Source organism: Zonotrichia albicollis, chromosome 7 (genome assembly GCF_047830755.1).
Source record: "Zonotrichia albicollis isolate bZonAlb1 chromosome 7, bZonAlb1.hap1, whole genome shotgun sequence".
Classification (NCBI taxonomy): Eukaryota; Metazoa; Chordata; class Aves; order Passeriformes; family Passerellidae; genus Zonotrichia; species Zonotrichia albicollis.
Genome location: NC_133825.1, coordinates 36,450,699 through 36,467,852, shown reverse-complemented (window position 1 = coordinate 36,467,852; position 17,154 = coordinate 36,450,699). Strand labels below are relative to the sequence as shown.

Here is a 17,154-nt window from a genome sequence, read left to right as displayed (position 1 = left end):
GCTGAATTCCCACATTGCAGTGTGTTTGCAGATAAACAGAAACTGGTCAGCGGACTCACTACTGGTGAAAGGTCATTTGCAGATTGAACTGGATAATCTGCTTGGGGCAATATTCTTTGAATAATATGTATTTCAGTGGAGCCACACAGAAGGAAAAATGGCTCATTTTGAGAGACAGTGATGTAGGATGTGGGACAGAGGCTGTTTTGAAATGCTGTGGCTGGGAAAAAAGACCAAGTTGCAACAGTCCAGCTGGACTCAAAAGCCTAAAAACTTTCTGTTAAGTGAACAGACCTGGACCAGAGATATATGAATGGATAACATAATGCATAGATGAAAACCAGATGTGTACACTATTAGTGACTCAGCTACCTGCTGAAAACTTTGGTGTCCAAGTTTCAGAAATATGTACAACTTTTAAAAGAAGTGGAGTCAAGAGCTGCAAGTGAGGTCAGCTGAGACCACTTTACAGATTGAAAACCAGTCTACTTTAATACAATATAATGACAACTTGCAAGCACCACTGAAGAAAAAGGGATTTTAATAGCAGAGTTACTCAGTCTTTTGGAAATGGGCAGAACAAGATCCAACAGAAGCTGAAGCAGCCTAATTCAGAGCAAAAATAAGACACAGGTTTTTGGAAGAACAATGATCTGCCCAAAGACCTTAGGACAGGGTAGATTTTTCCCTTACCTTTAGGTCCTTCAATATATTAGGGCTTCTACTTCTAGGCATGAAGTAGAAATAACTAGGTGACATTTTCCATCCTGGACTATGCCGAGGGACAGACTGGGAGAGCTCTGTGTCTGTGCTTGCCTGAAGAAGAAGGCATTGTTGGGGTTGCACATCCTGACTCCCTCCACACTGCCTGCACCTCTGCTTGGGGAAGGAGGTGAGTATTTGCTCTGCCTTCCTCTCTACAATATCTGCTTTCTTTTTGCCTCCACATTTACAGGTCATTAGGAGAAGAGATTTCTGAGATTTTGTGGGAGGTAGACAGGCACCAGTGGTTTCTGAGTGTTTTTTAAAAAATGGATTTCTGACTTACCTCTCTTTTTTTTTTTTTGGACCAAGAAATGGAAAAATGGAAGAAAGTGATTCATAGACTCAATAAGTGGCATCGTCCTGGTTGTGTGGGCTGCAGTATGTGCACTCACAAGCCCTGGGTCTTGTGGCCACAGGATAAGCCTGTGCTAGGAGGAAAGGAAAGGCAAATCTTCACTAATTTTGCTGGTGGAAAGAGTGGTTCAATCCGTGCATTCTCATGCTGGTTAACTACTGCCAGCTGCCTACAGGAACATTAACTAATAAACACTTTCCCTAGATTGGAGGCTGCTGTGTTATCAGCACAGTGACCCTGGATTGCTTTAGTGGGTGATACCTGAGAGCACGCTGATCACACCAGAGTCCCTGCAGGCACAGACAATCACTACTGGCAAAGGAACCTGGGCCAATACAAGCTCTTCCTACAAAATGCAGCAATGCCTGGTTGGGAACTTGTGGCTTGATGTACCTTAGGAACACGGGAATGGCTCAGTGCAACAGTGAGCCAGCTTTGGTCCAGCAACAACATCAGGAAGACGTGGGGAAAAGGCATTTTGCCACCTGCAAAAGGAGCTGACAGCAGACAGAGCCCAGCTAAGGGCTGATGACCACAAGCATGCTCAGTTTCTTCATCCTCATCCCTTCTTTTCCCAGAATGGCATTTGGGAGGAGCCTGACCCACCTCCAGGGGCCAGCCAGGTGCAAGAGCTGTACCCAGCTGTAGGCTGCTAGAGCTCAGGGCCAGGGAGGGGAGCAGAGGCGTGCTGGTGCAGAAAGGGCTCTTGGAACAGCTTCAGCGGAGAAGGAGCAGGATCACCCTGGATGTGACAGCTCCCAAGAGCTCGGTGGGATGTGTGACCCTGAGATAACCCTTGCAGGAGCACTGGCTCCCAAAGATTGCTGCCACTTTTCTCTTTATAATGCTGTGCACAAGGCAGAAACCAACAAGCAGCAAAGTTTCCTTGAATGAAAGTACGACCCACTCAAGGAGGGGACACGAGCTTGTCTGTCCTTGGCAGAGAAGGTGGCGAGCCTGATGTCCCAACATCTGTCAGTGCAAGTGTGATTCAGAAGAAATAAATGCCCTTGTTGTACAGTCAGAAGCTTCAGTGAGAGGGACTCTGCTGTACAGCCTGCTCTGCTGGGGTCTCCTAGCCCTGAGCAGCCAGGATGACATGGCTCCTCTCGCCTTCAGATTCTTCCTAGACAATCCCCTTCTGCAGGCACTTGGGCTTGTGGAAGAGAAGCCAGGCAAACAGGAGCACAGACACCAGCACGAGGGAGCACAGCACCATCAGCCCCACGTAGCTGCCGTGGGAAAGAGGGGGCCCGGCTGGCTCCTCTGCAGGGATCATGTTGGTCAGGTTCAGCATGTAGCCCAGGGTCCAACCTGCATCACTGCTGCCAATCTGAAACAGAAAAGCAGAATCAGTGCTGGGAGAATGCCTAGGGCATTGCCTGAGTGGTGGCACCCCTTGGGATCAAGGGCCATGCTGTGTGGCAGAGGCTGCAGACAACTGCTGGGGTAGAGCCCTCCCCACCACCAAACACACCTTTCCAAGGAAGTGGATCATTTGCCAGTTGTCTTCAGTGAACTCATAGCCATTTTCCAGGAGAGAGAGGATATAGGCTCCAGAGAAGCAGTATTCACTCAGGTACTTTTCTTTGATGTGGTGATATGCTGCCTTCACCTAGGGAAGGAGGAAATCACCAGACTGTTAAACACACCTTCCCACAGCTCCAGCTTGTGCCTGAGCATCCACTGCAGGTGCTGGGGGGATCTTCCCCACCTTGCTCTGGAAATTAATCCCAGCCATTTATCCCACAGAAAAATATCAGCAGCCCCAGTGTACTGCAACAAGCATGGCTCACCTCTTGCCAAGGCCGGGCACAGAAGCTCTCAATGGTGCTGATCACTTTGTTCAGGGCAAGGGGGTTTGGTTCACTGGTCAGGTTCAAAAAGTTCATCACAAAATAGAAAGCCGAAAAAGCCTGAAGGAGAAAGATTCTTTTAATCTGACTAAGCCACAAATCCCATAAAAGAAAATGAGTTTGTTTATAGATAGAGAAATATAAGAAGCAACATCACACACACAAGAGCAGGAATGTTTTCAAGAGTGATGTCATTTTGAGGGATACGGCTCAGAGCTGCTGAGAGATGGAGGTAGGAATTATGATATCCTGAAGAACTTCTGTGAGCTCTCTCCTTTATGTGTGCCAGTGGCACACAGTGAATGCTGATTGCCATCACAACCATGACCCCATTTTAGCAACTGAGTGAGATGAGTGCACAATGAATATCACCACAAAGAGCAGGGGTGATGGTCTGAAAGGATTGTACAGAGCCCCATCATATAATCCAAGGTCCAGAAACCCCATCTCTGACCATGGCCAGTAGCTGATAGGTAGAAGGCAGCTTAGGAACAGGGCATGATTGTACTAGCAGTTCCCTGGAAAGCCTCACAATCACTGAGCAGCTCTTTGCAGCTCTGGGACTGATGGTCAGCATGGTGTCACACATAATGTGTGTTCAGAGTGTGCCCTGTCTCCTCATCATGTCTGGGAGGCAGACAGGTGAGCTGACTGGTTTCACTGGGAGCACTCAGACACACTGCTGGGTGAATTTCAGGTCTGGTGGCACCACTGACCTCAGCAGACAAGGTTTGCAGGAGCAGTGTTCCTGCCTGCAGCAGGCTCTCCTGCCTCTGGTGCTGGACAGCTTAAAAAGTGAGTAAAGACGACAGCCCAAGGAGATGGGTTACAATGGGAGCAGTGCAGTGCTGGTAGGCCAGTATTTACTGGGGTAGCTCTTAGCATGTCTGTCCTCACAGTAAGTGCAGCCCTGCTTTTGTAGTTACATGTCCAGAAAGCCATCTTGTAAATGATTTCCTGCTCAGTCATGAAGAATGTGCTCTAGCATTACTCTGAATTTCTGCTCTTCTGACATTCTGATCACAGATAATTGAAGAATGAGTGAAGACTCACCCCAAAATCCCCTTGTAATGGAGGTAGGTATATCCCATTGAAGGAGCAACTGGAGTAAGGACAATTGCTTTTGTTGAAGAGTTTCTGGATGCTTTCCCGGCACTTCTGATAGTCCCCCTCTCCCTTTATGTACAGCTGGCTGAAAGGTAATTGCTTTTTCTTGTCTGATGTGCAAGGGTTTTTGAAGAAGTCGCTAATATTTATAGTCCTCTCATAACCCTTGTGAAAGCATGGGTCGGGTAGACTGCTGTTCTCCACGGTCTGAAAGTAAAAATCAATCCAAACTGTTACACTTTACTCTAGAATAACACCCTGGGAAAGAGCCACAAGGAAGGGTGGCACTTGTCCCAGTACATCACATCAGGTCAAAGGGATAAGGATGGATTAGGGCACTGGCTGTACAGGGGAAGATGTGGGTACTGACACAGCTTCCCTGTAGGACCTGGGAAAATTATTTTTAAGTCACAGTTTGTGAAGCTGTGCTGTTGATTTGGGTTTCTCAGAGATGGTAAAATGTCACCTCCCCTGAGTACTTCAGTTAAATGCAGCTCTCTTGCTACCCCATGCCCAAGAATCAAGGCATCTCAGATTGGTAGTTTGTATGGAGAACAATGACATTTCCCTAATCCAGACTAAGAGGTGAGCTGGTATGCAGCAACTTTTACAGCACCAGTATCCCAAAGCTGGGAGAGTCCAGGATTGTTCAGTTACAGATGTAGATGTACTTGCCTGTAGATCCCTGGCCAGTTTCTGCTGCAGAGCCTGGTCCTTCCCATAGCAGAGAAAGCTGTGGGTGTACACTTGGTAATCCTTGCCATAGAGACGGAAGTAGAGCTGGTTGTCTGGGGACTCAGAAGTGAGGTCCTTTGATACAAAGGTAATCTGTGTGGAGGCTCCTCCTAGGTCCAGTGCTCCTGATGTCTCACTTGAGGATTTCAGGGAGTGTAGAAGCTTTTTCCAGCCAGACTTGGGGAAAAAAGTCAAAGTAAACCAGATATATTGAACATGGAGAAGATGTATTTTGGAGAAATAAAAAAGAGAAAGAACTATAAGGAGAGAAGCTGAAGCACAGAACACAGGAAACATGAGAAGTCCTGGAGGGGGCATGAGGTGAGAGCTGGAACAACACATAAGAAAAATGCAAGCTTGTAAATACAGAAAATGGATCATGTCCAAGAGTTTGCAGAAGGGCAAAGAATATGAAATCTAATACTATTGTTATGAGAAAAAACCAGTCCACTTACTGTTTCAGCTCTCAGAAGATTTTTAAGCTCAACAGGAAAGAACCATAGTCAAACTTTTCAGAAACAGAAATATTTTAGATCAGAAGATGAAGAGGATACAGTACCCAAGCAAAATTATTGAAGATGCTGGTGTTTTATTTCAGTGCTTGAAGCCTAATTATAGTGGTGCATCCTGATCCCACTAAGTATCAGGATGTACTCACAGCAACTGCTGAGGCAAGATGTGCTGATCCCTGGTTTACAAGGGAAGAGAGTGCCTGTGACACCTTCTTGCAAGGCAGGACTTACAAAGTGCTGCAAATCAATCATTCAAATGTCTTGCTATGGATACAGTACCTGCTTGAAATTGCCCAGAAGGTAGTTAATGGTGATCCATCCATAGGCTCCTTCTTCCTGACCAGTGATGATTCTGGCACCCTGGAAGCTGAAGGGAGCTGAGCGTAGTGTGTTTCCTACTGAGGACAAGACGTTTTCTGCTGCACTATTATTCTGCAACCTAGATGAACAGAAGAAAAGATGGAGTAACTCTGGCTGACAGCTCTCTATGTGCTTTATTCTGAGCAGGCAGGCTGCAGCTCCCCACCAAGGGTCAATGATCAGAGGTCGGTCATTCGTGTGGCTCATCCAGCTCTGACTGGCCATGGTCCTCTCTGTCACACCTTGACAGCACAGCTGCCACCAGCTCTGACACTTACAGACCCTGCAGCTGGAATGGTAGGTACCTGGAGAGAGACCAGAGCTCTTGTTCTGTAGCATGTATTCTAACAGGAATTGCACTGTGGAGACTCCTCTTTACCGTCACCTCTTTACTGTTTCATTAGAGAAGAAATCCAGAACATAACCCCAGGCATATTATACCAAAGGTCAGTTCCCTGTCCTAGCCAGCAGAGGTCTGGGTCACCCTCCTGAAAATCACAAATTGTAATTAAAGGAGGTTGTGATTATAAAATTACCTTAGCGTCTGATGGTCCTCTGTGGGGAGTTGCAACATATTTGGGCTCAAAATCTGGGCCTAATACCAGACTGTGGGGATATTTGAGCATCCCTTTATTATGGGGATGTCAGGGCATCAGCTTGGGCACTGCTGATCTCCTGGTGTCTCTGTGCTGCATGTGGATACAGGAGATGATGGAGGGTTGGAGTGAGTGGGGAAGCAATGGAGAAGTCCAGGGCACTCAGGGCTCAGAGAGGGCAGCAGCAGAGGAGGCTGTCTGGGCACAGTGTGAGCTGGCAGTGTGTCCAAGGACTGTCCCCCAGAGGCCCCCACTGCTCATCCACGGTGGTGCCAGTGCAGAGCTGCAGGAGAAGGGACAAGCCCTGCAGTACCTGAGAAGCCGCATGCCAGCAGTTGCTCCGAGGTAGACGGGTGTCTCTTTGTGCTGTGCTGAGGGAATCACGTCTTCTGCTTGTTGTAGGCACTGTGCCAGAGAGGGGCCTGCCTTCTCTGTGGCATGGGAGTAACCTGAGATCCCAGGGCCTGTAAGAAGTTTATAGTTTATAGTTCAGACTCCAAGCATAACCCCAGAATGCTGTCATGAGTGGATGTGTCAAACTGTATCACAGGCAGCAGAATTGGATTCAACCACCCCATTCCTGAGGAACTTTAGCAGTCCTACAGCACCAGCTAAGTGGGTGCATGTAGTGGGTGGTCACAGTTCCCAGCATCTCCAACCTTTTCTCTGCAAAGCAGGCTATGAACTAGCAATGAGGGCTGAGACAAGCCATTTTTTAGCATGCCCTGAACATCTGCAGTCTCTTCTCTGAGTCTGCCTGGGTGTACCCTGGAACTGTGCCTGAATATCCCTGACCCTTCCATGCTGGCTCCTCTGGGGGCAGATGCTGTCATTTGTTTGTGTACTTTCTGCTCACACTACAACACCAGGTGTTCTGCAGCTATTGTGTCTCATGCTAACCCAAGGAAAAAATTGTTGTCCCTCTCTGCCATGTGTCCCCTGGTTCCCTGGACTGCCCCAGGACCAGTGCCTGCAAGGCAGCAGTGAAGCCCCATTTGCTCCAGCTTGCTGTGTGCTCAGTGTGCTGCTCGTGACGTGGGATGCTGCAGCACTGAGAGCTATCACAGCAGCTTGATAGCAGTAGGGCTCTCTCCTGCACTGCAGAGGCCTGAAAAGACCCCAGGCAGGTCTGACAACATCTCAGAATGCAGTGATCCATGATGGTCTGTGCTGTTCCTTGTTGTAGGCACCCTGGGCTTCATTTATGCCTTCCTAAACCATACAGTATCTACACAGCAATTAAGTAGAATTTAAAAAGCACCATGACATGCATAAGTTGAGCAATCCTGAGCCACAAGCCCTGTGCAGAAGCCACAAGCTTGCACAGAAAGCCTTGAAAAAGAGCAAACCATGCTCTCCCCTCTCATTGCTTTCATCAGCACTTTAGCAAGAGTGCATGCAGACATTTTATTTATTTAAGTACATTCTTTGGTGTAGTTCTTTCCAAAAAGCAATTAATTCCAAGCATCCTGAAAACAAAGGAAAAAGTGGATGCATTTTTTTCCCCAGGAAGGTCAGGCACAAACAGCTCCCCATGGGAACCAGTGAGATGCATTATCTCGCAGGTGTAATGCTGTTTCTACTATTGGTCTCTTCCTCTAGATTTCTCCTCCCTCACCCTTTTATTGCATCATCTCTTCTTCATCCCACGCCCCTTCCCCAGCTCGTTTTTCTCCTCTTACCTTCAACTTTACACACCTCCACCTGCCTCACCACGCCGGTGTCATTCTCCTTCTCTGCTGGCCACTCGTACACGTAGAGGTTGGTGTGGGACGACCCCGCATCCAGCACGATCCCATACTGCGGGCAGAGCAGAGCCCACGTCACACCTGAGCACTGTGCTGGCCTCCCCTGGGGCACAGGCACACACAGCCCCTCTGCGTGGCAGCTGTGGGACTGTGTGGGCCCTTGCTCCTCTCTGCAGAGCTTCAGTGCAAAGCTCCCGGCAAAGGAAACAGGAGCAGAGAAACCGCGAAGCTGGGACTGCTGACTTAAGAGATGATTCCCTGTGAAGCTGGGACTGGTTTTAACACAAAGATGTAAAACAAGATTTAGAGGAGCATGGAGCCAGAAAAAGAGGTTAGCCAGAGCCAGCAAGGGCAGCAACATGTCTGTGAGCACTATGGACACCTAACCCCCATCCTGTTTTCCTCTAAGGGTACCAGCTTGTAATACCTTAATATTCTTCGGAAGTGGCTGGTTTTGGGTCACTGCTACAGCAATTAAAGCAATTACAGCCAAAGTGGAGAGGAATCCCAGGATGAGTAGAATCGTTCTTGTTGAGGACATCTTTGGTTTGGTACCTGTGACTAGAGCAGAAGAAGGATGTTAGTATCCCAGTAGCCCATCTTTCCTCACATCCCAAAGGCATGTCTTTTGGCATGTTCCTGTAGTCCTTTTTCCCTATGAATATCTCCTTTGCCCACCAGGTTATGAATGACCTGTGTAGAATTGGCACAGTATGATAAATCACACATTTTGCAGAACTTGTACCACTCTAATTCCTTAAATGTTATAGGCATATTTGGGATAACCTGTCTAACAAATTAAGATTTTTGTGGTTTACTATACATGGTTAGCAATAGAATTCTGTAAAAAAGACCACTTATGGCTGGTGAAAATCATTCACAACCAATATGTCATCTGAGCTTTCAGAACCAATATACATATAGTTGCACTTGTTAGTGGCTAGCATGATGCTGTTTTTCACATTTTTTCTGCTTTGGATAGTCCTTCATGTGTCCCACAGTCAAAACCTCATTTCACAACTTAGACCTGGCCAGTTTTGCAACTGCTTAATAAAATACCATCTTCCTACATGGAACTCTAGAAAGGGTATCAGCATAATTTCCATATTTATAACTTTGATGTAAAATCGACATTTCAAACAAACAAGTAACTCCAGGGGACACATGTGCTCTCCTGAGCACATGACTTGAAATCAATTTCCACCAACAGTGATGCTCCATGCTCAAAGCACTGATCATCTGACTCGCATGGGAAATTTCTCTTCTCCTTTTACACAAATACTCCAGGAGATGTTTATAAGTACATTACAGTCATTCAGGATGTCAATACCTCAGTGCAACCACATCAGCTATTATCATGCTCTGAGAGAACCTGCTCTGCACCAGAATTTGTGTTCCAGAGGTCTCCAGACCTCCAGACCCAGATTAATGTGCCAAATCCATCCTGGCACTTCATATCATGCATGCAAATATGAAAAGCATTCAAGTTCTGAACTGGGTCAGCTTCTAACTGCTCTGAAAGGCAGTCTCAGGTTCCAGAACTATACAGTGTTACCTGACCTTACCAATGACCCTAAATCCTCAAGTTATTCTCATAAGTTAGCCCAAGTGAAAAGAAGCAACAAATCTCTAGAAATTTCTAACTATAGACAAATAACAGCTTCTTACCTTAGAGAAAATGGAACGTAAAAGTGCCAGTGGAGCTCGCTTTGAAGATGCCCCAGACAGGCCCATTGGGAATGTAACACTAACCTGGAGCTCTGTGCTCTCTCTGTGTAAATCTGCTGAGGTTAACTGTGAAATCTGGAAGCTTGTAACTCTTGCACTTTGTGAGTGCCTATTGGAGGGCCAGCATGCTTGCCAATATCTCCAAGAATGCAGCTTAAAAAAATAACCTAGTGCACATACCAGACAGTAGGAAGTAAGAATGTATTTTATCCAACTGTATTAAAAAACGCTCAGAACTCAGGGCTTGAAGTGATTAGAAACAGCAGAGCATGACAGCTGGGAGACCTTCCTTCTCATTGGAGAGAGTAGTTGGCTCAGGTTTTGGTAGCACTGAGCATGTCTGGTGAACAAAAATTATTTTAACCCTAGAAAAACGAAATAAAGCAGATGCTATAAATAAAATTAGCTGCACAGTATAGATATGAAGTTAGCATGCCTGAAAACTGAATCTGCTGCTGACAGTTGCACAGCACATCCATGAATAAATTTGTTAGGTATTTGCAGTCATAGGCATGAAGGATATGTGACTTTGCACAAGTTCTAAGATTTTCACATTTCCTGTTGTGATGGGTATTGTCAAACTGCTGTATCTTTTCAGCAGCCACACTCTGAAAGTGCCAGCACTGGCAGCAAAGCAGGAGCATTGTTCTCACTGTAATGGACCATCCCAATTATGAACTAGAAATCCCTTGTCTGAAGGCAGAGACATAATGATAATTGTCTGCATCCCATCTGTGGCCTGAGATCAGTAATTTTTTTTGCCAAGGCACATTGTTTTATTAACCCTGAGTATGACTTTTGTTTGAATTTTAGTTCAGTATCATGAGCACTTTTCAGGACTCTGGGGTTTGTAGATAGTGACTTCATTGCTGTATCCCATACCAGACCATCCATCTCTGAACTCTAATGCTACCAAGAAGAATTTTATTGAAATGTTTTATACAAGAAAAGGTACAAGATGATAAGCATAATCCAGAATGTAATGTAACAAAGTAATAACCTTCCAAAGAGCACTCAAAGTACACAGATTTGAATACTTGACAGACTTGTTTAAAAAAGACAAACTTATTTTTAAAAATCCAAACAAAAACCAACACTGCAAATCTATCTAAACAATTCAGTGTAGTTAAAATTCACTTGCTGTTCAGAAAGGTGAGGTATTTCAATAAATTCCCTTTTTTGTGCACTTGGTTACTTCCATCAGCTCTAGGTGTAATTGCAGGTTCTTCAGGGGCTAAACAATTGAGCTATTTCAGCTGCCTCCAGCTCCTCAGAGTGTCACATTCTCACTGCTGAATGCCATGCAAACACTCCCCAGTGTCCACCAAGTGGAGCAGTACTTGACTGATTGCCAGGCCCCGGGGTTTTCCTTCCCCTAGCAGTTTTCCTCAGCTAAAGATTAAGCAGACACGATCTTCTGTGCCTGTGCCCAGTCAGAATCTAAGCAGAGACAGATCTCTACTCTTTCTCTCACACTGCCCACTGTATGCAGTGACTAAAACATCCCGTGGGGACATAAGCAGGCATAGAAATGATGCTGCTTTTCTCCTCTCAGAGCTCAGAGCTGCTTGATGCTGGAGCCCTGCCCGGCTGCACGGGCATTGAGCACTCTCCAGATGCTGGAGCACAGCCCAGCTGCTCAGGCATCTCTGTCTGTTTCCAATTTTGGTCTCTTTGCTTTTTCTGTAGGGGCTACCACTGGTTCCATCCAGTGATGGCCCCCAAACATGAACAGATCTAACATCCTTTCTGCCTCCAAGACAGAGAACTGGGAGGATGTCGTCAGTCACTCCAGGTGGCAGCAATTTTGCTGTGGAAACCCTGTTGCTCTTAGTGAATAACCAGGAAGGACCACACCAGCGTGGGAGGCAGCTCTGTGCGAAGGCACGGAACAGATTTGACTCTTGTGTCTTCCAGAGCTCAAGACAAATAGGAAATGGCCCCTCTGGCCAAACTGCACTGAATCAACAGCACCTCTGCATGCCAGGAGATGTCACTCACAGCAAAGGCTGCCCACCCTCAACTCCCTTCTCACCAAACAAGACTTACTAACATAAGTTAAAAGGAATCAGGCAACCAGCTGCTTTTAGACATGCAATGAGCAGAGACTAAGGCTTGTTCAAGGAGTGACATTAGGAATGTCAAGCAGAAAAGATGCTGAACATAGACCAAAGCCATGCTTGGTTCTCACTGTGACCCATCATCTCTAATACATACAAATGTTTTTGTAAGCTCTGACTTCACACAACAGATAAAGCTGATCTTTCATTTGGATGTTCGTGCTCAGTCTGTTACCGGAGGGATCACAAGAAGTTGTACTGCAAGGCCATCCCTCTTCCACTGCACAAGTGCCACACTGACACAGACAGTTCCCACCATCACCTTTATCCTCTCAGCTCTTCTCTCTGTGCTCAGAAACGTTCCCATTTTCAGCCTCAATGTATTTATTGTCAGTCTATTCTCTCTGCCTGTCTTCCACTTCTATCTCACAACTTCTGAAATGCCCAGTCCTAAGAGAATTTATTCTCTTAGTCAATTTGTAAGAAATGATCTTTTCTGGATTTTTGTCTTTCTTCTCTTTAGACAGCCTTTTCTGTCTAACTGAAGAGTCCAGCATCACTTCTCTGCAAGTAGAATTACTTGCTTATACTTTTCTTCAGCATTCTGACCAGAGCTGCAAAGACACTGGCCTTGCACAGCAGTGAACAGAGGAGATGATACAGTCCCAGCCTAAATGAAGTGAGGTGGGGACTTGTACTGCCTCAGAAACATGGTCATCCACCAGCACAGGCTGTGCTAAGTCAGCCCCGAACCTCTCATGGGAACTCAGCAAACCCACCCAGGAGAGAGGGGCTCTGGTGATGCAGTCTGTGCACCTTTTCCAACTGCAGGAGTTCGTGTCTGTGGAGTTCTGCTGGCGGTGATGGTAGGCAAAGGGCATGGGAGCAGTCAGTGCTACTGTTCAGCGTGGAGAGGAGACACACACACCATCCTCCTGGTGAGTGAAAATGGGATTTCAGTAGTCATGAAGTTTTTCAGGCTGAACTGCCTGAAATTGCCTCACTGATTACTCTGTGAGGTTGCTGAACTTGCAGGGTTCAGGGTTTGATACACATTACCCTCCTGTCTTCACTCACCACAACCAAAAATGTGAGTGCCACAAATAAACACTCAGAAGAGCCATACTGCTTCATTTATCAACCCTTTTATGAAATTTTCCCTGTCCCCAACTGACTTCTTACTCATTCTTCATCTGCCTTTTTCATTTCAACATGCTTGTATCCAAGTTACCTAGGAAGACTTGGCTGCAAAGTAATGTAAACCACCTGTTTCAGGCCAGCATATTGAAAAGCCTTTTCTTAGGGGCTGTCAAGAGGCTCAGGTTTGGCTTGGAATTTACATACAAGCACATATACAGTAAGTCAATGGCTTTGGTTTAAGGGGCTTTATTTCAAAGTATCAGGATAAGATACTCAGCATGCTGAAATTAGAATTCAAGCTCCAGATCAGCCTTTTACACCACTTTTTACAGCTGTTACATGGAACAGTGTGGGAGACTCTGCTCCTAGTTTTAATAATTCATATGGCTAAAACTGTGGCCTAAATACTGGTGTGATCTCTGCCCCTCCTTGTAGTGCTATGTAGAATAATAAATACATATTTAATGGGTTATATTTTTCCAGATGAAATACTTGTAAGTGCTGAAGTACAAACATTGAAGTGTCAGTGAAACTGATAGTCCAAACAGTATAATGGGTTTTTTGGATGCTGTCTCTCAGAGACATTTGATACTGAAATCATGCATCCCTACATGTCTCAAAACCCACAGGGCCCTATGAATTTGGGCTATACAGCTTGGTAGCTGTCCCATGTGCACACATACCTGTGCATTAGTGAGCTGCAAGATAAAGAGTGTGCCTGTATCTGAGACAGCACCAAGCTGGGGGCAAAGCACACTGACACATAGGGCTGGAACTGCAAATAAATTTGACAATTAGGTGAGAGCCTGGTGAAGACATCTAACTCACTTAAGGACAAGAGCAAATATGGCATTTAGGCAAGAGCCATCACTCAAGGACAGGGTGGTGAGCAATATGTTAAGTAGCTTTTCCAGAGAAAATGTTATTTTAGCTACAGCAGTTTATAGTAATCTTTCCCTCCATCTAAAGCTTGTAAATACTCCTGTGAGGTTCTATGACCAATTTTGGATACTGCCTTTCAGGAAAGATGCAGAGCACTTGGAGAAACTCCAGAAGAGAACAAGGAAGATCACCAGCCTAAAAGCTTGACCTATGAGGAAAGATTGAAGGAATTGAATTGTCAAGTTTGCAAAAAAAGAAGAGTAAAGAAGGCTCATTAATTGTCTTCAGACAAATGACATTTCTGTCTGCCAGCGCTGGTGTAGCCAATCTCGCCTCAGGATGAGGGTGGCTCCTGGATTTTCTCCCAGTTCGGTTTCCTTGGTTCAGAAGGAGGGGAATCAGCAGAAAGGGGACAATGCACTCATAAGTTATGCTGTCAGCAAAGGCAGTGCAGTGCACATGCTCTCCCTGTGGGATACAGATGCAGATATACAAAGGTGCTCCCTCCTTTGCCCAACAAAGCCCCAGGTTTTGTTCAGACATAGTGCAGCCACGGCAGCCACCCTGCTGGGTGCTATCCGTGTGTGCAGCACTGTTGGTGTGGGAGTTCCTCATCCTTTTGCTGCTTTTAGTGTTGAGGCTGGGATACAGCCCTGGGAAATTGCACAAGACACATTGAATGAGCCCTCCTTCCCTGGAAAAAAGGAAATCACGTGGAAATCCTGGGGCGCTGCTGGGTGCTGGAGGCAGCAAAAGCTGAGCAATAAGAGCAGGGGATGGATACAAAGGAGCAGACAGCACACGTTTCTGTCCCCTCCACAGCTGCCCGCAGCACAGAGGGGCTTTGTGCCCGGGCAGACCCCTGGCCCTGCAGTGCAGTTTCTGCTGGAGAGGTGATGTCCAGGGCTTCTGGCCTGAGCCCCAGTGGCCCAGATTGCCACACCAAGTGCCCAATTAACCGTGCACAAAGCAGGTTCTCCTGTCAGAGACCTTCCCACGGTGCAGGGCTGGGGATGGCACTCAGCCTCCCTCTCTGCAAGGCACTCACACCCCTCTCTCCTTGGCCTCACAGGTGTTATACACTGGTGTTATACACTGCCCCAACAAGTCTTCCCAATGCCTGCTCATTAAATAATCTCTCTGTAGGAATATATTTTTCTGGCTTGTATCACAGCAGTCAGACCCAGATACTCAATATTCTTAAATACAACCAGCAAGTGTCAGAAAAATACCTTTAGGTATTTTTCTTTTCACATTTATATGATGGTTACTGGACTTTTAAGCCTGTATCCTACTTGTACTCATATTAATTTCTTTACAATTCTCACATCAAAGATGTTTTCCAAATCAGAAGAGAAAACTGTTATCAGTTACATCAGTTTCCTGTCAGGAAACCTCTGGCATTAATTTCCTACTAGCCATCAAAGCTATATTTTAACTGGAGAAGATTTATTGTCATTATCCACAAAGCTTGAAGTTTCATCAGAAAATATCCAGGGAGCTCAAGGGGGCTTCCCCTCCTCCCTGGCTCACCAGCTAAATTATTGCCTGAATACACTTGACTATCACTTGATATGAAGGCATTGGTTTGTCTTTTTGGGGAAAAAAAAAAAGATGCACCAAGCACTGACGCCTTTCAGCTTTGTCATTGTTGACAGTTTGAACACACAGACTTGCAATGGCCCAATGGTGCTGCCAGGCTTCCACTTGGGCTCAAGATCTTACATTCTTCTTTCTCTTTTTAACTCCCCGGCCATATTTTTTCCTTATGCTTCTTTTGATCATCTTTTACACTTTCCAACTTTAAATTTCCACTAAGTTTATAATCCTTTTTTGCCTCTGAATATGCATCTTTAAGAAATTTCATTATTTTCAAATTAACATAGCTTTCAATGGTTGGATTATGGCTTGTGTGGAATGAAATAAGAAGAGAATGGGCTGCTTCTTATTAGCATTCCTATTTCCACATTTTAAATACTCTGCTGATCCAGCTCAAGTATTTTTTATTTTGTGATGTTACTTCTTTTAAGGGCTACTAGACATTGTCAACACAGAATAAGTGTGCATTACTTTTATAATAATTTGAAACTCATAGAAATTCCTCCTTTTCTCTTGTGACTGGGGTCAACACACATTTCTCCTGAGCTAGAAGTAATGCATTGCAAATCGTGAGATGGCCACCCTTAGTTCTGAGAAATTGCATTGTCTTTCACTAAAATCCACCATCATATCAACTTTTCTTGTCCATATATACAAAACCAAGCCTGTCTGTGTCCCCAGCATCCTGGCTGGTGACAGGCACTGATCTTCAGTTGCTTTGGTCTCTTGCTCCAGTTCAGCCCTGGGCAACTATTGTGTACAAATATTTAGTTATGGTTGCTGCTGAAGAGAGCAGGACCCAATGGAAGATGGGTGATGTGTGAGTCACATCACCAGCCCAGCACGGCCCACCCTTTCCTGCGTCCCATCAACCACCCACACATGAGGGGGATGTACAAGTTATTATGAAAAAAAGAGAGGAAACAGCCTCCAGAACAACCACTCCCCCCTTCAACACCCACGTTGGGCCAGCAAGTTCTGAAACTTCCTGGAGAACAAAAAGTCCTGAGCTCTGTAAACGCTGCAACGCCCCAGAGGAGGTTCTGGTGGGGAACGGCCGCAGAGGAAGGAGATCCAAACGCCCCTTCACCCACAGCTTGCCCTGTGCCCTTTGACTCCCGTGGTGGCCCCAGCATCCCCAGCTTTCCTGTGAGCCCTCTGCACTGACAGCCTGCCCTGCCCTGAACGGGCTGAGGCCACCAAGCCTCTCACCACACCTCGAGGATGTTTTTCTCTGAGCTGTAGGCTCCTGGGATCACCTTGTGTGTTGAATAACATTTCTGCCTTCGGGGGCTCACTTCCCTGCTTTCCAAAACAAGCAGCTCAGCTGCCCAAAGTGCCACATGTCAGCCAGCAGCTGCCTGTGCTGCCCGACGATTTCTGCACACAAAAGCAACCAGCATTTCTCCTGAAGTTTCACTTCTCATTGACTCCAAAAACCACTGGAGACTGATCACAGACACACAAACACTGTTCCAAGCTGGTGCAGCATCAGCAGAGCCCCTGGCAAGGCGCCTGGAGTGATGCCCATTCCACAGCAGTCCCACATGCTGCAGTGCCTAACTGTGCCTGGGACTTTGCCTATACCCAGGCTGTGCCACCCCTTGGTACTGTGATTTCCAGCACATCTGTTTGCTGTCTTAGAAGAGCATTTCTCAGTCCTATAAGGTACCCACTGAGTTTTTCCTCCCTTAACATGCATAGCATCCAT

At 46.1% G+C, this 17,154-nt stretch overlaps 1 protein-coding gene across 6 annotated transcripts in view; it reads right to left on the bottom strand.

Moving 5' to 3' along the window:
* Window positions 1–1,010: 1,010 nt before the first annotated feature.
* Window positions 1,011–17,154, bottom strand: part of ENTPD1 (ectonucleoside triphosphate diphosphohydrolase 1) — a 50,598-nt gene continuing 34,454 nt past the window's right edge. For 4 of the 6 annotated variants that reach the window (XM_074545053.1, XM_074545052.1, XM_014275744.3 and 1 more), the window contains 9 exons: window positions 8,462–8,595; window positions 7,969–8,086; window positions 6,600–6,750; window positions 5,610–5,769; window positions 4,759–4,995; window positions 4,030–4,290; window positions 2,917–3,036; window positions 2,598–2,735; window positions 1,011–2,453 (listed from right to left, as the gene is read on the bottom strand). In XM_074545053.1, the coding sequence (XP_074401154.1) occupies window positions 2,247–2,453; window positions 2,598–2,735; window positions 2,917–3,036; window positions 4,030–4,290; window positions 4,759–4,995; window positions 5,610–5,769; window positions 6,600–6,750; window positions 7,969–8,086; window positions 8,462–8,575 (1,506 nt within the window). In that variant the 5' untranslated portion in view covers window positions 8,576–8,595 and the 3' untranslated portion in view covers window positions 1,011–2,246. Of the gene's footprint in view, window positions 2,454–2,597; window positions 2,736–2,916; window positions 3,037–4,029; window positions 4,297–4,758; window positions 4,996–5,609; window positions 5,770–6,599; window positions 6,751–7,968; window positions 8,087–8,461; window positions 8,596–9,702; window positions 10,144–17,154 lie in introns of those variants that run through there. The other 2 variants (XM_074545054.1, XM_074545051.1) reach the window with 2 other exon arrangements.